The sequence below is a fragment of the Panthera onca genome, chromosome A2 (genome assembly GCF_046562875.1).
Source record: "Panthera onca isolate mPanOnc1 chromosome A2, mPanOnc1 haplotype 2, whole genome shotgun sequence".
In the NCBI taxonomy this organism is placed as follows: Eukaryota; Metazoa; Chordata; class Mammalia; order Carnivora; family Felidae; genus Panthera; species Panthera onca.
In genome coordinates, this window is record NC_138340.1 from 8,989,096 (window position 1) to 9,009,571 (window position 20,476).

At 59.3% G+C, this 20,476-nt stretch overlaps 5 protein-coding genes across 14 annotated transcripts; 2 read left to right on the plus strand and 3 right to left on the minus strand.

Annotated features, from left to right (window-relative positions):
- Positions 1–759: 759 nt before the first annotated feature.
- On the minus strand, positions 760–2,202 carry WDR83OS (WD repeat domain 83 opposite strand). The gene is made up of 4 exons (XM_060630353.2): positions 2,073–2,202; positions 1,852–1,957; positions 1,238–1,335; positions 760–1,141 (listed from the first exon to the last, which is right to left on the minus strand). The coding sequence occupies exons 1-4, from the start codon at positions 2,120–2,122 to the stop codon at positions 1,075–1,077; spliced, it is 321 nt and encodes a 106-aa protein (XP_060486336.1). The 5' UTR covers positions 2,123–2,202; the 3' UTR covers positions 760–1,074.
- Positions 2,203–2,325: 123 nt separating this feature from the next.
- On the plus strand, positions 2,326–6,251 carry WDR83 (WD repeat domain 83). The gene is made up of 9 exons (XM_060630348.3): positions 2,326–2,610; positions 2,688–2,808; positions 2,891–2,996; positions 3,270–3,318; positions 3,392–3,518; positions 4,441–4,508; positions 4,604–4,712; positions 4,789–4,903; positions 5,940–6,251. Exons 1-9 carry the CDS (start codon positions 2,508–2,510, stop codon positions 6,087–6,089), a joined length of 948 nt encoding a protein of 315 aa, XP_060486331.1. The 5' UTR covers positions 2,326–2,507; the 3' UTR covers positions 6,090–6,251.
- DHPS (deoxyhypusine synthase) lies at positions 6,131–9,940 on the minus strand. Of its 4 annotated transcripts, none has more exons than XM_060630344.2 (9): positions 9,734–9,940; positions 8,993–9,157; positions 8,434–8,555; positions 8,256–8,352; positions 8,089–8,175; positions 7,452–7,557; positions 7,269–7,372; positions 6,411–6,536; positions 6,131–6,326 (listed from the first exon to the last, which is right to left on the minus strand). In XM_060630344.2, exons 1-9 carry the CDS (start codon positions 9,938–9,940, stop codon positions 6,231–6,233), a joined length of 1,110 nt encoding a protein of 369 aa, XP_060486327.1. In that variant the 3' UTR covers positions 6,131–6,230. The 4 variants fall into 4 exon arrangements, with proteins under 4 accessions (XP_060486327.1, XP_060486326.1, XP_078299480.1 ...); XM_060630343.2 differs by having other exon boundaries at positions 6,131–6,339; XM_078443354.1 differs by having other exon boundaries at positions 6,411–6,465; positions 7,247–7,372.
- A 158-nt stretch (positions 9,941–10,098) lies between these two features.
- Positions 10,099–13,747, plus strand: GNG14 (G protein subunit gamma 14). 3 transcript variants are annotated; one of them, XM_060630354.2, is made up of 4 exons: positions 10,594–11,186; positions 11,508–11,673; positions 13,394–13,486; positions 13,568–13,747. In XM_060630354.2, the coding sequence occupies exons 2-4, from the start codon at positions 11,599–11,601 to the stop codon at positions 13,691–13,693; spliced, it is 294 nt and encodes a 97-aa protein (XP_060486337.1). In that variant the 5' UTR covers positions 10,594–11,186; positions 11,508–11,598; the 3' UTR covers positions 13,694–13,747. The 3 variants fall into 3 exon arrangements, with proteins under 3 accessions (XP_060486341.1, XP_060486337.1, XP_060486338.1); XM_060630358.3 differs by lacking the exons at positions 10,594–11,186; positions 11,508–11,673 and adding an exon at positions 10,099–10,581; XM_060630355.2 differs by lacking the exon at positions 11,508–11,673.
- Positions 13,748–14,136: 389 nt separating this feature from the next.
- On the minus strand, positions 14,137–20,061 carry FBXW9 (F-box and WD repeat domain containing 9). 5 transcript variants are annotated; one of them, XM_060630340.3, is made up of 10 exons: positions 19,554–20,057; positions 18,257–18,396; positions 18,052–18,180; positions 16,508–16,647; positions 16,330–16,421; positions 15,361–15,509; positions 15,158–15,271; positions 14,937–15,026; positions 14,757–14,822; positions 14,500–14,683 (listed from the first exon to the last, which is right to left on the minus strand). In XM_060630340.3, exons 1-10 carry the CDS (start codon positions 19,960–19,962, stop codon positions 14,609–14,611), a joined length of 1,404 nt encoding a protein of 467 aa, XP_060486323.2. In that variant the 5' UTR covers positions 19,963–20,057; the 3' UTR covers positions 14,500–14,608. The 5 variants fall into 5 exon arrangements, with proteins under 5 accessions (XP_078299476.2, XP_078299477.2, XP_078299478.1 ...); XM_060630341.3 differs by having other exon boundaries at positions 16,508–16,620; positions 19,554–20,055; XM_078443350.2 differs by having other exon boundaries at positions 14,137–14,822; positions 19,554–20,061.
- Positions 20,062–20,476: the final 415 nt, after the last annotated feature.

Below are 20,476 nucleotides of genomic sequence, written 5' to 3' on the forward strand. Positions count from 1 at the left end.
GGCTGAGGCTGTACTTCTGGCTACCCTTGAGGAGCTAGGAGTGTAGGGAGGCGTTGGGCGTGCCCCCCCCCCCCCCCAGGGTGCTGGTTTTGCCAGAAGAGCCTTTAGTGTCTCCCTGCCTCCAAGTGGCCTCGGAGTGCCCCTTTGTCCCCGTGGATGCATCGGTCTCAGATTTTCCCATGGGTGTAATTTCGGCTAGGAGGTGGGAGTGTGTGCCCAGGATCCTAGGGTGTCCCATTGACCTTTAAGGCTGGGGTCTTGGAGGGACCTAGCTTGGCTAGGAGCAGGGGTTGATGGCGGTCCTGTTCTGTCCTACGAGGATTACGGATACGGGAACTGCCCTGAGAGTGCTGAGATTGGGAGGTATCCAGCCTAGTTGTTAAAGAAATACCCACGGTACTCAGGTGGGGAGTGACCAGTGGGGGAGGTCTCAGCCTTTCATGCTTTTCCCAGTCCCTGTCAGTCCATCCAGTTGGCTGATATTACCCAATTCGTCTGATAAGAAAATCAAAGCCCACATTCCTCAGGTCAGCAGAGCCCATGTGCTAAATTGCCAGAGAACAGGGGTCACTTCCCTGTCTCTAGCAGCTGACTTAAGTCACAAGGCTTGTGAAATAAGCAAGTGAACCACCAGAAGGCTCCAGGCTAGAGCCCCACCAAAGGCCTGATTGAGTGGAAGAGCTGGAGCCCACCCACCCCCCCGCCCCCCAACGAGGAAGATCACCCACAATGCACAGAAAAGAGAGGTCACAAAGAACAGCCAGAATGCAAAACTTTATTTAACTGGTTTCAACAACAATAAAAACAAAACGAATGGATACACCTAGAAACATGGACAGCATCTCCCACCACAGCAGGCAGGTTGGGGAAGGCAGGCAGGAGGGGTAGGCCCAGGGTATTCCCCTCTGCCCAGCAGAAGTGGAATCCCAGGGAAAGGGTCAGGTTCCCTCCAGCCAGCTGCGGGCCCTGAGACTACCGCATTCATGGAAGCCCAGGACAGCAGCTGAGGGCAGGAGGCTGGGCAGCCAGGGGCCAGGCCTGGGGGAAGGCAGACAGAGTGGTCCTAGGCTGACATCACCAGGGGGGCGTCATGGGCTGAGGGTTCTGCAGATATGACATCACCACGGCAGAGATGGACAGCCTGGGACAGGAGACAGGTGTCAGTCCAGGAGGGGTAGGCTTGGGTCCCCCACTCCCCGTTAACTCAGCAGTCCTCCTTCTCTAGGCCCAGACTCACATGAAGCTACTCATCATCTGTTTAGTGTCCTCAGAGCTCCGGGAGTTGGCAAAGCTGATGAAGGAACAGTAGACGGCGACCCAAGCGCACCACTTCAGCTAGGGAAAGGTAGGTGGGTGGGTGGGATTTGGTCAATGAAAGGCACACCAATGACCCCCCACCCCCACCCGCGGGGCATTACCAGGCACTGGTTCCAACCGACTGATTCCATCTGAAGCAGCTTGGACCTTGCCCCCAAGAGTCCCTCAGTCCCATTCCTCCTAGCCTACTCCAGGCACCCAGTGTTTGGTCCTACTCTCTCGGCGTGCGTCTCTGACCCCTCCACATACTCTCAGGCCCAAGAAGACTGGCCTCTAACACACCTCATGATGCTAAGAACCCCATCCTTTCGAGTCCCCTCCAAACCGCTTTAAAACCTGGCCCCCAACCTTAGACAGACCTCCCACGTACCCACCCAGACCCCTCGCTTCCCTCACATCCTCGCCTGGCTCAGCCCCGCCCCCCCGGCCAGGCCCCGCCCCCTCAGCGGCAGCCCCGCTGCTTTCCGAATCCGCTGCCCCGACAGGCTTCGCTGTCGGGCGGAGCTACGCCGAAGGAAACTCGGCGCCGCCCACCTTGAGCATGAGGCCGCACATGCTGAAGATCATGCCGAGCAGGTTCATGTAGTCTGGCGTCGGGTCGTCCAAGGCCGGGTTACACTCGCTCGGCGGGGGCTTGTACCTGCGGCAGGGTCAAGGGTCAGAGGCACTCAAGTCCCACCCCCGAGATGGACAAGCGCTTCCCTGGGCCTCGCCCCACAACCCGAGCCCCGTTCCCATGACGTGGGGGTCCTCACCTCAGCACTTTGTTCGGCCTCCGTGGGTCCGACATACTGTTAGTGGACATGGCGGGTCGGAGGTCGAGCCTCTTCCGCTGCGGGAGTTGCAGTTTCCGGCGCGGGAACGGAGGATGGCTTTTAGAGTAGCACCCACAGACTTCGAGCTTCCGTTCCCGGCGGCGGGGGCCAGGACTCCTCCCAGGCAGGGGACAGACAATTAGAAGAGACCAAAAATGTTCCTTGAAAACAAGAAGTGGGGAAAGAAACCTGGAAGCTGGAATCAGGCTCCAGTATTCCCAAAACTATCTTCAAGAAGCCAAACATCTGAACCGGAAGTGAGAGACAGGAAGTAGACCGCGGAAGACCACAAGGTTACACCCAAGCGTGGGTTCCGAGGGCTCGAAATCTTCGGTGCCAACCGATTTAGGGCGGTGGGGAAGGGTCCTGACACAAATGGCTTTCCCTGAGCCCAAACCGCGGGGCCCGGAGCTGCCGCAAAAACGAGTGAAGACGCTGGACTGCGGGCAGGGGGCAGTGCGAGCTGTACGATTTAATGGTGAGCTCCCTCTTCATTCCGTGTCCTCCTGCCTCCTGAGGCCCGCGGCCCTATAATCCCCTCCTGGTGTTCCCCAGTGGATGGCAATTACTGTCTGACGTGCGGCAGCGACAAGACCCTGAAGCTGTGGAACCCGCTGCGGGGGACGCTGCTGCGGACCTACAGTGGCCACGGCTACGAGGTGCTGGACGCGGCCGGGTGAGCTGGGGGCCAGGCCGCGATACGGGTGCCGAGGTCGGGATCCGACGTCAACACTCACCTTCCCTCCTATGCCGTCTAGCTCCTTTGACAACAGCAGTCTCTGCTCCGGCGGCGGGGACAAGGCGGTGGTGCTGTGGGATGTGGCATCAGGGCAGGTCGTTCGCAAATTCCGGGGCCACGCGGGGGTGAGTACGAGCAAGGAGGGGCCTCATTAAGGCGTGGATGACGGAGAGGACCCGCATTATTGTGTAGCTGGTGACAGGGAACCTTTCCACCCCTACCCACTACAGAGCAAGCATCCTTTCCCCATGGCCCAGCATGCAGTTTCCCCAGAACCTTTCACCTCCCCTGTCTCTAGCCTTTGCCCTTGCCTTAACGTGCATTGGAACCCGGAACCCTGCCTTTATCCCAGTCCTCCAAAGTCCAGCCTCCTCTGAGTGGCAATTCCTGTTTCTCAGAAGGTGAACACGGTCCAGTTTAATGAAGAGGCCACGGTCATCCTGTCTGGTGAGTCTGGGGCCTAGGCAGGGTGCTGCCCCTGCAGCCCAAACCTGACCTCACCGTCATGCTGGCCTCACAGGCTCTATCGACTCTAGCATACGCTGCTGGGACTGCCGATCTCGAAGGCCTGAGCCAGTGCAGACGCTGGACGAAGCCAGGGATGGCATATCCAGTGTGAAGGTGTCGGACCATGAGATCCTGGCAGGGTGAGTGGAGCCAGGACCTCCTCACCCCTCCCGGGTGCCACGGGGGATCACCGCTGCCTCTCTGCTTAGATTGTAAATCTCCTCTTCTCCCCTCAGCTTACAGGGCCCTGTACAGTCTGGTCTCTGCTGGTTTTTCAGCTTTTATTCATTCTTGGTCTCATTTCTCTTCATGTGCTAAGGACGCTCTCACCCCAGGACCTTTGCCTTTGCTCTTCCTCTACCTGGACTCCCTTTCTAATTACTCCTAGTGTTTTTTGAGCATCACCTGCATATGATTTAGTCAGTGCACACACAGCAGTGAATGAAATCGGGAAAAATCTCCACCCACATTGGGTTGGTATTCTAGTTGCGGGAGGCGAACAATTAAAATTCCCAAGCCCAAGCCCGGGTGCCCAAGTGTTGCCAAAAACCAGAGGAGTGCCATTCCCCCCTGTGGGGGCAGTTGGGGCTTCCCAGCCTATTGCTGGCCTGTTCCCACACGTCTCCTGGACCACAGACGTTTGTCTCCTTATCCTTCAAGTCCTAGTTTAGATGTCACCTCCTCGGAGAGGTCTTCCTAGATTACTCTCAGTCAGTGGGGCTCTACGATGGCAGAAAGTGCCCCTGGCTGGGTGGCAGCTGTGTCCCAAGGACTAGCCCAGAGAGCATGCTCAGTCGGTATCAGAAACAGGTGGAGTGGGTCCCGATTGGCCCTGGGTGTGTAAGTCTCAAAGCCAGCGCCTCGGAATTACACTCGTGAGTTCACTTTAGTGCATAGTTTCCACGGCTGGCCTTGAGTGTGAGCATGACGGTGAAGGGTACACAGGAAGGGCAAGCCCAGCCTTGCCCCCAGGGTCCTGGCAGGGTCAAGGAGGGTACTGGGACTGGAGCCATGGACCTACTGGCCCCGGGTGATGCTTCAGCTGCATCCATCCTCCTGCAGCTCCGTGGACGGCCGGGTGAGGCGCTACGACCTGAGGATGGGGCAGCTCTTCTCAGACTACGTGGGCAGTGAGTGTGGCCGGGCTGTGGGGCAGGCAGGGAAGGCGGGGGCAGCAAATGGGGCCCTGGTCTCACTCACCCGCACCCCTCCCCACCCCCCCCAGGCCCCATCACTTGTACCTGCTTCAGCCGGGACGGGCAGTGCACCCTGGTGTCCAGCCTGGACTCCACGTTGCGGCTTCTAGACAAGGACACCGGGGAACTGCTGGGCGAGTGAGTCCTCAAGGATGTGGCCCCCAGCCCCGCCCAGCCCCCAGCCCCAGCCCCTTCTGATCCCACTGACCCCTAGGTACACGGGCCATAAGAACCAGGAGTACAAGCTGGACTGCTGCCTGAGTGAGCGTGACACACACGTGGTCAGCTGCTCCGAGGACGGGAAGGTGTACTTCTGGGACCTGGTAGAGGTGAGCTTTCTCACCCCAGCTCTGTACCAGGGTGCCTCCATCACTCCCACACCGGGAAAAGGCAATGCTGTTAGAGCTGGGAGCTGGGAGGAGTGAGTGGCAGGATGAAGCAGGAAAGACATTCCCGGCAAAGGGAACTGTGTGCTTAGGCTTGGAGGTGTGGCCCATGTTGGTCAGGAGATACAAGTACCGTGGGGTCGTGGCAGCAGCTGCAGGGCCAGGTTAACCAAGGTCACAGAAGCCAGGTTAACCAAGGCCACAGAAGCCAAGCTGAGATGGGGCTGTGGTTCAGGAAACCTGAGCTATCTCTGAGCATCCCTGCCGTTCCCAGTCCCCAACCCTGTGAGCCCTGTCCTGATGTGTCTGGTGGGGATGTCAGGCTGGGAACAGACAGTTCTGGCCTCATGGGGTCAGGGCTGAGGCTTGGCCAGGGAAAGTAAGCCCCCTAAGAGGATGGAGGAAACGGAGGGCGGGGGGGGGGGGGGGGGCGGGGGGGAGGGGGTGGCGCCTGGGAACTAAGAACACACCAGTGTTCTGCCTACTTCTCAAGAGTCTGGTAGACAGGAAGTCACCCTGAAGGGAAGGGCACACGCAGGGACATGTTTGAAGTGGGAAGAGAAATCTGGAGCCTGCTCGAGGGACCGTATGTGTTGAGCGAGGACTGTAAGGTGATGAAGGAAGTGAGCACGGAGGCTGCCCAGTGGGCCAGTAGAGTCTGGACGGTGGCAGCGTGGGGAGAGAAGCTGGGAAGAGACACAAGATTGGAGCAAGGTGGTGGCTGTGAATGTGGAGGGCATCCGCGGTCTGGACGTGGTCTAAAGGCAGAGCCAGGAGCACTTAGTGATAAAGGGGTGGGAGGTGTGAGAGAGAGAGACTCCCAAGGTGTCTGGCCCAGCACCTGGAGGGATGGAACGCCAGACGGGTTCATTTTGGGGCAGGTGAGGTTTGCGGTGCCGGGGAAGCGATCCGAGGCAGGTGGCTGGAGGTCAGGGGAGAGACCTGCACCGGTAACTGCCCCCCATCCTTCCCTCCACAGGGTGCCCTGGCACTGGCCCTGCCCGTGGGTCCTGGTGTGGTGCAGTCACTGTCCTACCACCCCCAGGAGCCCTGCCTGCTGACTGCCGTGGGGGGCAGCGTCCACTGCTGGCGGGAAGAGGCTTATGAGGCGGAGGGTGGCACGGGCTGAAGTCGGGGGACCCACCGCCACCAAGGGCACAGACTCCAGGCTCACAGAGACCATTTATTGGAGACCTGCTGCTGACCAAGGAGTGAGGGGAGAACTGCACGCTAATAAATAGAGGGGAGGCTTCGCTGGTGCGGTAGCCATTCAGTCCTCATTCTTCTCGGGCGTGAAGGCGTCCGACTTCTGGGCGAAGGTTTCGGCCACAAGCAGGGGGAAGACCAGGGAGGCATCGGCATAGACCTGCAGAGGGGATCTGGGTGAACTGCGGGGCCTGTGACCGCATTCTGGGAGACTGCGCCCCACCCCCCAGCTGACCACCCTCACCTTGACAGGCTGTGCGTCCACCCGGATCTTGCCCCAGGAGACTGCTTCGTCTGGCCTGGCACCAGAATCCGAGCCGTCGAATTCCTGGGCCGTGTTGATGTAGACAGCATAGTCGGCCCCGTTCCGCTGTGGGGAGGGGCAAGGTGAGCTGGTCAGGCAGTCACTGGAGACAGGCAGGCAGAAAGACACGGACGCAGGGGACTAGCTAGAGGCTGAGGGATGTGTCCTGCATGAAGGAAGCCCTTAGTGGCCCCTTGCTTCAAAGGAAAGGCCCATGTCAATGCGTGGCCAGAGCTGCCCCCAACCCACCTGCTATCTAGCAACTACTCTCCTGCATCTGTTCAGCAGGGACTGCCACCAAATATACAGAAGACTCCCGCCCTGGTCCGGGTCCCATCACTGCTTACCCAGAACCCGCCGTTTGTTCCCCCCACAGAAGCCAGAGGGCGCCTGTGAGGACCCGAGTGGTGGCCCTGGAGGCCTGACTGGTTGTTTACTTCCCGTTCCCCTTTGCCGGCCTCCTAAGTGTTCCTTGACTTAAATCAGGCACCTCAAAGCCTTTGCGCTGCCTGTTTTCTCTGCTCACAGGTTGGATTTCCCAGAGCTTACCTTTTCTGAAGAGCACTCCTTTCTCTTGCCAATTGTCATCCCTCTTTTTTTCCCATAGCAGTTACTGCCACCTGACGTGCATGGCCCTGGTGTGCTGCCCTTCGCCCTGTCTAGAACCTCAGTCCGAGAGGGCAGAGATTATGGCCTGTCTAGTCCACGGTTGTCTCCCTGGCACATGGCACAGGCATGTCTGCATGGCAAGCCCAAGTGCCACTCTCGCTAGGGACCAGGTACTCTAACCCCACTCACCATGAGGTTGGCGTTGGCGATGTGGTGCTTGACCACACCCCCGCCCAGGATGATCATGCCGGTGCGCTTGGCAAAGATGGCCTGTGTGTTGATGAGCCTCAGGTCTGGGAGGAGAGCGCCGTGGTCAGGCTATGGGCCCAGCCAGCCCTCCTCCCCCGCTCCTCCGTGGCCCCAGCACCTCACCCTCAACGATGTCCAGGACCAGGCCTGGCTTCTTGTAGGAATGGAAGAAGATCATGTCGCCCAGGGAGCCATCTGTGAGCGCTGGGCTCAACACGGGGATGTGGTTCTGGGAAACAGGAAGACAGGAGAGCAGCTGGGGCCCAGAGCCCAGGGTGGGCAGGCTGGTCCCCATCCCAGTGGGATCCCCTCCTCTCTGCCTGATTCTGGGCAGAGTGCTTAAGTTCCCTGGGCCTCCGTTTCCTCAACTAAAGTGCTGAGGCGGCACCTCCCTCACAGATGAAGAGGCATACGGGATGAAACCCCAGGCAAACGCTAAGGATCGCGTCTGACAAAGATTGGGAGCTCTCGTTATTCCGGCTGCTGGAGCTCAGCCTCTGAGGAGCGTGGGACCATGTGCCCTGCCCCATGAGGGTTTCGAGGCACGACCCCAACTGATCCCAGGTGGTCTAGGAATAGAGCCAGGATACCAAGACCACACTCTGGCTGTGCAACCTCAGACAAACCACCTAACCTCTGCATCAGGTTCTTCACCTAAAAGTGGAGATGACGAAAACCATTCTGGCTCCCCAGGTGGCTATGAAGATGCAACCAGCTAACACGTGCCCAGGCCTGGTATCTGCCCCACCCAGGCCCTCACCTTCTGGGCCCAGTAATACACGGATTCTGGGTTGTTGATCTCCTTGCCCAGCCGGGCGATCATCTTGGAAGGTGTCCACTTCACACCCTAGGAGGAGACATTGGCTTCAAGCAGCAGTGCCTCCCCTGCCTCCTACCATGCCTGCCCCCAGGTCACTCCTGCCCCACCTCTGTGTTCTGCTCCAGCACCATCTGGTCCAGAATGGGCATCAACCAGTCCTCAAATTTGCAGTAATTGTCATTGGGCACCAGTAGGTTTCCAATCCTGCGAACATGAGGCATGTGGGCATCGGGTCCCAGGACCCTCAGCCCAGCTCCCTTGCCCAGCACCACTCAGGGTCTCCACCTGTTGATCCCGTTCTCGCGTAGCTCCTTCCCCCTGAGACTGAAATCGCCCAGGTACGTGGGTGCCAAGCACTTGATGAAATCTTCCTCCACACCGCCAGCTGTGGTCACTAAGACGTCCACCTGCAGCAAGTCAGTGAGGTTGGCCCAGGAAGGGGCCTGTCCTCATCCCAGGCATGGCTCGTAATTCCCAACTCTCATCCAGTGACCCTTGGGGGAAGCTCTACTACAAAACAAAATTAGATCGTGTCCCTCTGCTTGAAACTGACTCAGTGGGGGGCACCTGGGCGGCTCAGTCAGTTAAGCGTCTGACTCTTGATTTCAGAGCAGGTCATGATCTCACAGTTCATGGGTTCAAGCCTCGCATTGGTCTCCATGCTGACAGTGGTGAACCTGCTTGGGATTCTCTCTCCTCTCTGCCCTTCCCCAGCTCACTCTCTCTCTCAAAATACATAAACTTAAAAAAAAAAAAAAAAAAAATGACCCTGTCTCCCTATGTCATTTAAATGATCGATAATCTTGCCCCTAAGACCAAGGCCACAATCCCACCAGGTCCCCACCATGTTGTGCTGCACGAGGTAACGGATGGTCTCACGGAGGCCTGAACTGATGAGATTGGATGTGTAGCCCAGAAAAATGGTGCAGCCAGTAAGTGGGCGGCGGCTCTGGGTCAAGTCTGCATGATGGTCTTCATCCTGCGACAGCGGCTCTAGTTTCTTCTCTATCTAGATGTAAAGGAGGGGTCAAGTTACCCTCACCCTCTGACCCCAAACTAGCCAGAGGACTCGCCCCCAGGTTCTGCCCACTCAGGGATGGGGGACCACTTCTACCTGGAATACCTGGAACCAGGGAACGAACGCCCCCTGTGCAGGCTCCTCCCCATTCACAGCCCAAATCTCAGGGCACACGCTCAGGTTTTACCCCTCTTTCAAGGAATTGGAGAGCATGACCTTTGCAGGCCCGGCCTCCTTCCCTATCGGAAAAAGCAAATCCGAGCTCAGACCCCGTCCTGACTCAGGCTCCTCCTCAACTGCACCGTCCAGAACTCCACTGGTCACCTATAACCTGCCCCCTATCTGGAATCATTCGGAAAGTAGGACGCGATGAGGGTGCAGGAACGACGTCCTCTTCCCAGCGCAGAAACTCCCGCCCGGAACGGGCCCTGCCTCTCTCCACCTATCGGACCGCCCAACAAAGGACACTCCTCCTTCTCCAGGGAGCCCCCGCCCCCTTCAAGTGCTGCATTGCTGCTACTGGTGACCACGCCCCCTCCATCCAGGAAGTCCCGCCCCAGGCATCACCATGGCGTTGACTTGCTGCACTGCGCGCCCGAAGTTGGTGGCCTGGAAGCCAGTGGTGCCGAAGGCCTCCAGTAGCGCACGGTAGTCTACGCCGCTGTTGAAGTCGTAGCCTCGGACTTGGGCGCTCTCGGACGGCAGCGCCGAGCTGTGCTTCAGCACAGCGGCCAGCGCCGCTGCAGGTGCCTCCCCCTCCGGAGGACCCTCCATGCTCCTGCGGCCGCACTCTCAGATCACAGCCACCCCAGGCCAGGCCTCCAGCGGCCTCGAAACGCGCTAAGCCCCGGCACGCTCTTCTGTAAGACAGCGCAGGAAGTAGGGCTTCGGAGAACCTGCCGAAGGGGACGGGAAGTTGCTTGGTCACATGACTCTCTGTGACTTCCGTAATCCAGGACGCGTCCATCTTTGCGCGTGCGTTCCGTAATACGGAAGCCGCGAGGAGCCGGTGATCCCTTTCGCCCCTTGTTAGCCCGAGATGAAGAGTCCTACTTTTACTGCCGCCTGCTGGACACCCACCGCGTTGCGCGGCGCTCTCCCGTTCGTTTCTGTCCCGTTGGGGGAAAAGGATGGCTTCTTAGACGTCGCCCTTGGACAGGATTCGAGTCATCAGGCGATGTCAGATAGTTTCTGCCTCTGGGCGTCTCTCATCAAACGGTTTAGTGATCCCTGTTCGTGCCTCACAGGTCTCCAGAGACTCCACAAGCTACCTAACTCTCTGATCTTCCCCTGGCAGCAGCGGCTGTCTCTTCTTCCGGGAAGCCTTCCCTGACCTTCCTCAAAGTAAGGGACCTCCTCTGGGATCCAAGGCTGACGTCTCCCTCCAGCAAGGCTGTGAGACCTTCGAAGGCGGGGTCTGTATCTTAACGGGTCCTCAGAGTCCTGGACTGGGTCTGGTCCCCCAGGGGGATTCTTTTAACAAGTCACTCTACAATTTATGAAGTCTGTACTATACGTTGAGCCCTGTGTGTGGCGCGGCAGCTTTATCAGTGAATGAGATGCAGTCCCTGCCCTACTGGAGTCCACAGTTCGGGGAGCTAGAAAGGTAACAACGATAGCGGTAAGTGTTATTGAGGATTCAGAAATGATGTGTCTTTGAATTAGGGATGGATGGAGGGGTAACCGGTGGCCTTATTTGCAGGGACAGGTAGTTAGGGAAGGACACCGAGGAGGTGACATTTGAGCCAAGGCCAGAAGGCCAAGAAAGTCCCCATATGTGAAGATTTGGGGAGGCCGTTCCCCCATCGTCCCCCGTTGGTAAAGAAACCTTTGCCAGTGCAAAGGTCCTGAGGCCAGAGATTAGCCTACTTAATTGGAAGAAGAGACCATCTTTGACAGTCTCCACTTGGATCTCAAACTCACCACCTCAGTCCCTCTCCTCCTAACTCTGATCTCCCTGAAGTCTTCCACACCTCAACAAAGAGCCCTCAACTCAGCAAATGAGCGCTCCACACACCTGGTACGTTCAAAACCGGGGAATTGAACTTGATGTCTCCCCTTCTCTCACACCCACATCCATCCCTCAGCACAGCCACCAAGTGCTACCCACAAAGGAGGTCCCAAATCCAGGTGTTTTGTTTTTTTTTTTAAATAGAATTGACATAGCACATTATATTAGTTTCAGGTGTGCAACTCAATGGGTCTTTGTATGCAGGTGCTTCTCATTCTCAGCCTCCACGCTGGGCTACCTTCCCTCTGATTCATCTTCCAGCTGTGGCCAGAGAGCTCATTAAACAGAAGCCAGACACATCATTCCTTTTTAAATGTTGTTATTGTTTAGAGAGCGACAGCGCGAGAGCGGGGGGCGAGGGGCAGCAGGAGAGAGCGAGAGATCGAATCCCAAACAGGCTCCACGCCCAGCACGGAGCTCGATGCAGGGCTTTGTCCCGCGACCCTGGGACCATGACCTGAACCGAAATCAAGAGTCAAACACTCCACTGACTGAGGTAGCCAGGCGCCCCCACCGTGGTAAAATGTATATAACAAAATCTATTATCATAATCATTTTTAAATGTTTATTTTTGAGAGACAGAGCAGGAGACGGGCAGAGAGAGAGGGGACAGAGGATCCCAAGCAGGCTCCGCACAGACAGCAGAGAGACCTAGCTGAGGTAGGACGCCCAGGCGCCCCTGTTATCATAATCACTGTAAAGCGTACGGTTCCATGGCATTAAGCACATTCACACTGTTGTACAAACATCATCACCATACATTTCCAGACCCTTCTCATCTTTCCAAACTGAAACTCTGCCCCAGGAAACACTAACTCCTCACCCTTCCCCCGGCCCCTGGTTCCCACCATCTGCTTCCTGTCTCTATGGATTTGACTCCTCTAGGGACCTCACATAGACGGGATCGTACGTTATCGGTCATTTTGTGACTGGCTCATTTCACTTAACATAATGTTCTCAAGGTGCATCCGTGTTGTAATGTCGTTTTTTTTTTTTTTGTTTGTTTTTTTTAATTTTTTTTTCAACGTTTTTAATTTATTTTTGGGACAGAGAGAGACAGAGCATGAACGGGGGAGGGGCAGAGAGAGAGGGAGACACAGAATCGGAAACAGGCTCCAGGCTCCGAGCCATCAGCCCAGAGCCCGACGCGGGGCTCGAACTCACGGACCGCGAGATCGTGACCTGGCTGAAGTCGGACGCTTAACCGACTGCGCCACCCAGGCGCCCCTGTAATGTCATTTTTTACCAGATCCCGCTGGATGCCTTGAGAAGGGCGGTGGGGAGCGGGGGCAGTGGGGAAGGGAAGAGCAGGGGAGACCAGAGCAGAGGTAACTGCACAGGTCCGAGCCGGCAGAGGTGGGCGCAGGACCTGGGAGATGCCAACAGGTGTGGAGAGAAGTGACCAGACTGAGAACCTAATTTGAAGTTGATCTGAGGGTTCCTGGGAAAGGATCAGATGTGGGGACACCAGAAAGGGAGGATTAAAGGGGTTCAAGATTTGGGCCAGGGCAGTTGGGTGGATGGTGGTGAACTTGGGGGCAGAAGATCTGGGGCGGGGGGGAGAGGATAATCTGGACCCCAGCTTTGGCCGAGTTAGATGAGAGACCCCCGAGACATCAGTGTGACCGACTGAAGAGCAGGAAGCTCTTTGGGCAGGTCTGAAATCAGGGACGGGGCTGGGATGGGGACAGGTGGAGCCATCAGCATAATCTGTGGGTAAGATCCCGGGGGTGAGTGTAGATGGGGGGGAGAGGCGGGCCCGCACCTGAGCCAGGGTACACTCTATACACGGTGGGGAGCAGAGGCCGGGAACCCCGCCTTCCCCTTAGCCAAGGTGACATGTGACACCAGCGCAGCCACTGGGCCCCCTGGGGCAGGGACCCCCCTCAGCTGAGGCAGCTGCTGCCGCTGACATTTCACTCCACGAGTGTCCAGGCTTCAAAGTCTCTGCAGGGGTGGGGGAGGAGAGGAGGGGGCTGAGAGGCCGGGCTGGCAAGGGAGGGAGCCAGAACCGGGCCGCTGGAGGATTGAGCCGCCGGGAATCCGCCGGAGTCCTCAGCTGAAGTATGTGGTCCTGACGGGGCTTGGGGAACCGCCACCCCCTTCCCACAGTCCCCAGAGGACGCAAGAGGTGTTTGGGAGACTCTCAGGTAGCCCCTAGGGCTCAAGGTCTGGAATCGAGCCCACTCCCTACGACCCTGCTCGCTTTCGTGCAGATGTCCAGCAAGGTGGCCATTGGCAGCGACATCGGGCAGGCCCGCCGGGCCGTGGAGCAGCTGCGGGTGGAGGCGGGCATCGACCGCGTGAAGGTGAGGACCAGGGCGGCATGGGCGTGTCCGGGAGAGGGGGCGGGCGGACAGCCCGGGGCCAGCTGACAGGCTGGCCCGCAGGTGTCCAAGGCGGCCGGCGACCTGCTGCAGTTCTGCGCGGAGCAGGCCAAGAGCGACCCCTTCCTTGTGGGCATCCCGGCTGCCACCAACCCCTTCAAGGAGAAGAAGCCCTGTGCCATCTTGTAACCCACGGCCCCGACCGCCCAGGAGGCCTCAATAAAAAGGAAGTGAATGATCCTCGGGACGTGGCTTGGCCAGGCTTCACGGGGACAGAGGGGGACCATAGACTCGCACCCCCCCCCACCCCCCCCACCCCCGGCACACCCGGCCCAGCCTCCCTCCCCCACCCACCCCAGGGTCACGGCCACAACAAACAGCACACACACCTGGACTCCCGGATGGAAGGGCGTGCACCGCCCCCACCCTGCACCTCTGGGGCAGCACTAGCAGATTCCCCCTCCTACTGCACAAACACACCTAGGGTCGGGGTCCCGCTCTACATGCCGACACACATCACACGCGCCTTCACGTCACACGCGCCCACAGGTGCCGTCGTACAGATGTGCGCACGCTCTCAAGGGCCTCCTCCCTCACACACACCCACATCCGCCAGCACACAGATGTGCGCAGACAGGGTCACCTCCCTAGTGACACCCGGACACACGTGATCACAGAAATGCACTCAAGCGGGCACAGGCGCCCGCAGACGTAAGTAGTGGCTGCCAAGGCTTTCACGACCGTCTCGCAGACCCCCCCCCCCCCGCCCCGAGCAAGCACAGGCAGAGCCCTCGGGTGACACCAGTACATCAAGTTTATTTCTCCTTTGCTCTCCAGGGAGAGCAGGTGTCCAAACCGTAACAAAAACTGGGCCCAAGGGAGGGGAGCAAGCAGTCCCCTGGGTGGGCCTGAACGGCAGCCTCACCTTCCCTGGCGCGGGGCGCAGCCCGGGGACACTGCCTAACCGTGGCCCGGACTCCTCGGGCCCCAGGCCTTTGGGACAGGGCGGAGGCGGCACCGGCGTGGGGGAAGGTCCCCCGAGAACAGAAGCCCTGGCCCAGCCTGCGGGCCGGCAGACCCACATCCACATCCACGTCCGCCTGCTCAGGCCTGCAGCCGCCAGACCTCCAGCGATAGACCCCCAGAGGCAGCTACCACCAGGTTGCCCTCGGCACAAATCTGGGAGGGCGGGGACAGAAGTAGTCAGGGCCGTTCTGGGCAGCTGGGGAGGGTGCACAGGGCAGGGCCTTACCCCGTTTAGCACATTGTTGTGGCTTCGGGTGCAGATGGTCCTCGGTGGATCCGTGGGCACGTGCACCTGGTGAGGGGCGATGGGCAAAGGTCAGGAAGTGCACCTCTGACCGGCGGTGGGGGCGGGGGGGGGGGGTTGAGGGGGGGCAGGGAAGGGAGGGGGCCTGTCTTGGGGCCTCACCCGGATGGTCTTGTCGGTGGACGTGGTGTACAAGGCCCCCAGTGAGTGTTTGATGCCTGTGATCTGAGACCTGTGGCCCACGTCGAAGGACTGCGGAAAAGAGGGACAGGTGACACTCAGGTAAGGGCTCTCCCAACGCCAGCCCGACAACCACCCAGGGGTCGAGAGGTAGGGAGGAGGCCCAGGGACGGTTGGGCAAAGGGGCAAGAGCCCCGGCAGACCCGGACGAGTTGGAAGCAGCCACTGTGGTTGGCGAAGACGTGCAGCAGGCCCTGGTTGTCACCAGCCCAGAGCTGGGGCTCCCGGTAGGACATGCAGAGCAGGTAGGAATCCAGCTGTGGGAGGGACGCGGGACACGGCAGCTCAGGCCAGGCCAGGCCAGGCCGCAGCCCCCCGTCCCTCCAGGCCGCGGGGGAGGGCGCACCTGCAGTCGCTGCAGGACGCTGTTGGCCCGGCGGTCGAACACCACGAGTGTGTGGTCCTCGCTGCCCGAGATGATGTGACGGTCGTCCGCCAGCAGCGCCAGCACCGCGCTGGAGTGCAGCCGCCTGCTCTTCAGCAGCGCCGGGCCCGCTTCGCGAGTGATGCAGGGAGGAGGGAGACGTCAGGGCCCCTCCCCACTCGGCGGCTGAATCCTTGGTCTGCCCCGCCCACCCGCATCCTGCAAGTGGTCCCGTCTTTCTCTTCTCCTGTCCCGTCTGGATCTGGGCCATCCAGGACCCCCAAGTCTCTGCCCTCCCATCTCCCGTCGCAACCCCATCTGCTCGCAGTGCAGAGCAGACCTCGGCAAGTCCCAGCATAAAACGCTTCCTCCTGCCGACTGATTGGAGACGAGTCCCACCATCACCCATCACCCTGCTCTGGCTGTGCCTGGGCCAAGAGCCCCAGCCCTTCAAGTAAAAGAAGAATAAACAGACAACAGAAAAGGCTCATATGCTGGGCAGTGTTTATCCTAGGCTTTTTATGTGAACATTTACTCCACCAAGGCTCTTACTGTCCTCTCCTCCAATTAACCCTAGGGGGCTGGAGTCATTATCCACACTTTACAGATGCGGAGACTGCGGTTCGAGCTTGAGAGCGAGGAAGTGGCGGACCCAGGATTCTCGGGGGCTGTTCCACCTCCCACAGCATCGAGGCTCAGAGGCCCCTCCTCCGGAGCCCTCCCACCCTTCGCCGCAGGCGGAAGGGGGCTTCTGCCCCAACACCCGGCCCCCCCCACCAGTTGCCTTGGTTGCCCCCAGCACAGCCCAGGCCGCTCTTGAGTGGTCAGCCTCTGGTTGTGACTATCGTCCCAGCCAGGCTGTGAGGTTCGAGTGTCTCCTTCCCCGGCATGACCCTGGAGACCCCAGGCGGCCCTGCTCTCCCCACCTAGGCCCCAGGGCCCCTAGCCCACCTCTGGGGTCGTAGACGGTCACCTTCTTGTCATAGGTGCCAGTCACCAGGATGTCAGGCCGGTAGGACAAACACAGCACGGCTGCCTTGCCCCTGGGAACACACGGACCGCAAGGTCGGGGCTGCGACTGCGCGGCACCCGGCCCTGCCCTGCCCCCGCTGCCCAGGACCCCACACACTTTATCTCGCCGAACTGCTGCCCGTCCGCCGCCATGTCCCAGAGCTTCACCGTGCTGTCCCAGGAACCGGAGCACACGCGGTGGTCCAGCGCTGCCAGCGACCACACCCAGCCCTGCGGACCAGACCTGCGATCATCCCCCTCTCAGAGGTAATAAAATTTAGGGTCAGAGGACGGAGACAACTGACCCAGGGACCCAGAACAAGTCAGCTCCAAGTAGAGGTTAGGACTTAGGTCTGTGGGTCTGACTCCAGAGCCCGGGGGGAACACACCCACACAGAATATTCCTAAATCCCTGTGAGACTCAGCAGCAGTGGTGGTTTGAGGCCACCTAACAATGCGATTAAGAACGGGGCCTCCACTAGGGGCGCCTGGGTGGCTCAGGCGGTTAAGTGGCCGACCTCAGCTCAGGTCATGATCTCGTGGTTTGTGGGTTGGAGCCCTACATCGGGCTGCGTGCCGACAGCTCAGAGCCTGGAGCCTGCTTTGGATTCTGTGTCTCCCTCCCTCGCTCTCTGACCCTCCCCCGCTCCTGCTGTCTCTGTCTCTGAAAAACAAGCAAATGTTAAAAAAAAAAAAATGGGGCCTTCACTCCGTGGCCTGGGCAAATGAAGTACCCTCCTTCAGTTTCTTCATTGAGAAGATGGGCACAAAAAACAGCCCCTGTCTCAGGAGCTAACATGCACAAAGCACTGGCTGGTGACTAACTCCCCCCCACCCCCCCGCCAGACTCTCTGAGGACAGTACTGTAATTGTGTCCCATTCTACAAATGAGACTGGAGCACAGAGAGGTTGCATCCCATGCCTAAGGTCACACAGCCAGAAAGTAGCAGAGTGGGGATTTGAACCCAGTAGCCTGGCTCTGAGACCAAGCTCCTGGCCACCTGCCTAGACCACCTCAATGACTGGTGGAGGTGCCCTCCCCAGCCATTTCTCACGAGATGCCAGCCATGCTCAGAGCTTTGTGATCCCCGCCGGCAGCCTCGTAACTGCCACCTGCCGTGCCCTGTGCCTCTCAAGGTCTGACTGACGACCACCGAGCGCCTGCGGTGTGTCCCAGCCTAAGCGAAGCTCTTCGTGTGCGTTCATCCCATTCATTCTCATCCGGACCCCACACAAAGTAGAAACGGAGGCCCAGAGAAGCCCTACGTCTCATCTAATGTCACACTAACAGTAGCAGAGCAAGATTTAAATCTCTGAGGTCCAGTGCCAAAGAAAACTCACGCCCTTAGCCACGGCGCCCTACCCAGGCTTCTCCCCTCCTACCCCTGTCTGGCCTCCTTTTTTTTTTTTTTTTTTTTTTTTAAAGTATTTATCTATTTCTCTCTCTCTCTACCTGAGAGGGAGAGAAAGAGCTCAAGGAGGGGCAGAGACTCCCAAGCAGGCTCTGCGCTGCCAGTGCAGAGCCCAATGAAGCTCAAACTCAGGAACCGTGAGATCATGACTGGAGCCGGAATCCAGAATCGGACGCTCAACCGACTGAGCCCCCCCAGGCAACCTCCCCCCCTTTTAAAAATATTTATTTATGGCCTCCCAGCCCCTCACCTTGTGGGTGCTGTTCTTCTGGGTGCCCAGGGCCTTGACTAGAACTCGGCTGGGCTCCACCCCGAGCTGCCGCAGGTCCCACAGGTTGACGTTGCGATCTCGGGAGCCTGACAGACAAAGCGTCCCGCCCTGGGAAGAGAGTGAGGTGGTGTTGTCGGGGTCACCCTAGCCCACCCCTGCCTGCCCCCCACCGCCCCTGCTTCACCTGGAGCAGCAGCACGGAGTCGATGGAAGCAAAGTGTCCATCGGCCAGGCAGAAGTACTCGGCCCAGCGCCCGTCCTCGGCCCAGCGCGACAGGTGTTGCTCCAGCTCAATGCAGGCCGTCGGCCAGTCAAAGTCCTCCTCTGTGGGGCACCGTGAGCACAGTCCCCAGTGGGCAGGAATCCCGACATCCACACCAGCTCCAAGCCCACCTCTGGCTTCCGGGAAGCCCAACCTTCACCAGACTTGGAAACCGCCCCCCCACCCCCCACCCCCCGTCCCCGCCCCGGGAGCCCTCACCCCACCCAAGGAGGCCCGGGATCTAGCTTTGGGACCACCAGCCCACCAGCCTTCCAAGCGGGTCTAGAACAACTCACCCCAGCTTCCAAAAATTGGGTAACTGGAGACTCAGTGCCGCTTTCCCAGGCCTCAGCACCACCCCCCCCCCGCCCCCAACCCTGAGGATAGTAGCCTCAGGACGTGAAGGTCCTGCCTCAACCCTCAGGCTAAGCCTCGGAACTAGGACTTTTTGCCTCAATGATCTTAACCAGACCCAATGAAGTGTTGTCAAATTAGTTATCTGTAAACTTGGGAGCTCTGTCAAGATGTAGAACTCAAGCCCCAGGTGCAGAGAGTCAGTGGTATAATGGGGCTCCAGCAACTTTGTTTATCAAGCTGTTCAGAAAAGTCCCATCAATTCAAGGTCACCAAAGCTGTCTTATCCCCCAGGGACCAATGACCTCAGGGACAGGACGAATTACCACCAGCCCTTGCCTAAGATCAGGCTAGACCCTGGGCTTGGGGATCTGTGATTGTGGGTATCTAAATTCTAGATTGGGTTCAAGGGTTGCGGGCTCTGGACCTTTAGACCATTCCTCACTCCTACCTAGGTCAAGACTCTAAGAGTGAGGGGCTTTGGATCACCAGTTGCTAGCTCAGCCTCTATACTCAGAGGAGTCTTTGGCTTACCCTGAGCCCCCAAGAGAGTCCAGAAGCTGAGACTTCAAGTCCCTGTGTCAACCACCGGACCCCAAGCCTGAGGATCCTTGGGTCCTGAGTTCAGGGACCCCAACCCCCCAGGATAAATCTCCACAGCCCCGGAACCCCAAGCATCTGGTTCACGGTCCACCCGGAAGGTCAGGGGCTTTGGCACCATCGGTAACTACCTCAGTCAGCCTCCACCCAAGCCGGAACAACCAGGAAGCCTGCTCCAGGGCTCTGCTCACAGCACCCCAGGTATCTAATCCCCTGCCCCAAACCCAATCTGGGCAGCTGACCCCGGCCCCCCAGGCGCGCGCACCTTCCACCACTGGGTAGGGCGCGCGTACGCGGCGCTGCGCGCGTAGTCTCCAGGTGACATGGTCACGCACGAGGTCGCGCAGCGTGTGGCACACGCGCGGCAGGACGTGGAGCACCAGACGCGCGTCTAGGTAGGCGCAGATCTCGAGCAGCAGCTCCGGAGGAAGGCTCAGCAGGCCCGGGACGCCCACGGGCGGACCCTTGGACGCCGCCCGCGGCTCCAGGGAGCCAGGGGACGCGACCGGAGCCGACAGCAAAGGCGCGCGCGGGAGCGCCTGCCCGACTTTCGGCGGACTGAGCACGCGGGCCACGTAAGCCTCGGCCTGCGCGTCGGGGTCGGGCTCCGGCTCCGGGTCCGAGTCATCGTCCCAGGCGCGGGGATCGTCGCGAGGCCCTGGGGGAAGCTCCATGGCGACCGAGTGGGCGCGGCCAGCCCGGCCCTGTCAGCCGACGGCCCCGCGTCCCGTCTCCTAGGCAGCGCGAAGGCACTTCCGGCGCCGCTTAATGATGTTGCAGCGCCGACCGGAAGCGAGTGGCGCGCGCGGAAACCGGCCGGACCGTAGGACCCCACTGTTTTGAGGGCTCCCACGGTGCAGCTCCGTGGGCCCTGGGCTGGAAAATGTAGGTTCCTGCAACCAGCGTTTGTTAAACAGGCATCTGTGGCGGTCCTGATACAGACGGCCAGCCGACTCCGGTTTGACGCGGCTCGGCCAAAGGCATCGCTCACAGGAGACACTGGGCTTAGAAATGCAGTCTCTCTTCTGAGTTCAAAGTCTGGGGCTTTTATAGGGACTTCAACTCCTGTCTCTCCTTCCGGAGCCAGCAAGGTGCAGTTGTACTGCAGAGTCCCCGGTGAAACAAACCTCTGAATTCCCTATAATCGTTATTTCTCTCTTACTTACTGAAAGCCTCTCTTGAGCCAGG

What these genes read in the sequence shown, in the direction of transcription:
- GNG14 (XM_060630354.2), top strand. Translation starts at nt 11,599, where the DNA reads ATGCAGGGCTTTGTCCCGCGACCCTGGGACCATGACCTGAACCGAAAT. An exon ending in CAAACACTCCACTGACTGAG is followed by an intron (nt 11,674 to 13,393) that starts GTAGCCAGGCGC and finishes GCTTTCGTGCAG; the next exon opens with ATGTCCAGCAAGGTGGCCAT. An exon ending in CGGGCATCGACCGCGTGAAG is followed by an intron (nt 13,487 to 13,567) that starts GTGAGGACCAGG and finishes GCTGGCCCGCAG; the next exon opens with GTGTCCAAGGCGGCCGGCGA.
- WDR83OS (XM_060630353.2), bottom strand. Translation starts at nt 2,122, where the DNA reads ATGTCCACTAACAGTATGTCGGACCCACGGAGGCCGAACAAAGTGCTG. An exon ending in AGGCCGAACAAAGTGCTGAG is followed by an intron (nt 1,958 to 2,072) that starts GTGAGGACCCCC and finishes ACCCTGCCGCAG; the next exon opens with GTACAAGCCCCCGCCGAGCG. An exon ending in TGTGCGGCCTCATGCTCAAG is followed by an intron (nt 1,336 to 1,851) that starts GTGGGCGGCGCC and finishes ACCTTTCCCTAG; the next exon opens with CTGAAGTGGTGCGCTTGGGT.
- FBXW9 (XM_078443350.2), bottom strand. Translation starts at nt 19,962, where the DNA reads ATGGAGCTTCCCCCAGGGCCTCGCGACGATCCCCGCGCCTGGGACGAT. An exon ending in ACTCCGTGCTGCTGCTCCAG is followed by an intron (nt 18,181 to 18,256) that starts GTGAAGCAGGGG and finishes CTCTCTTCCCAG; the next exon opens with GGCGGGACGCTTTGTCTGTC. An exon ending in GCGTCCTGCAGCGACTGCAG is followed by an intron (nt 15,272 to 15,360) that starts GTGCGCCCTCCC and finishes TCCCTCCCACAG; the next exon opens with CTGGATTCCTACCTGCTCTG.
- WDR83 (XM_060630348.3), top strand. Translation starts at nt 2,508, where the DNA reads ATGGCTTTCCCTGAGCCCAAACCGCGGGGCCCGGAGCTGCCGCAAAAA. An exon ending in GAGGTGCTGGACGCGGCCGG is followed by an intron (nt 2,809 to 2,890) that starts GTGAGCTGGGGG and finishes TATGCCGTCTAG; the next exon opens with CTCCTTTGACAACAGCAGTC. An exon ending in GGCCACGGTCATCCTGTCTG is followed by an intron (nt 3,319 to 3,391) that starts GTGAGTCTGGGG and finishes CTGGCCTCACAG; the next exon opens with GCTCTATCGACTCTAGCATA.
- DHPS (XM_060630343.2), bottom strand. Translation starts at nt 9,940, where the DNA reads ATGGAGGGTCCTCCGGAGGGGGAGGCACCTGCAGCGGCGCTGGCCGCT. An exon ending in TGCAGCAAGTCAACGCCATG is followed by an intron (nt 9,158 to 9,733) that starts GTGATGCCTGGG and finishes CTTTACATCTAG; the next exon opens with ATAGAGAAGAAACTAGAGCC. An exon ending in TGTATTACTGGGCCCAGAAG is followed by an intron (nt 7,558 to 8,088) that starts GTGAGGGCCTGG and finishes CCTGTTTCCCAG; the next exon opens with AACCACATCCCCGTGTTGAG.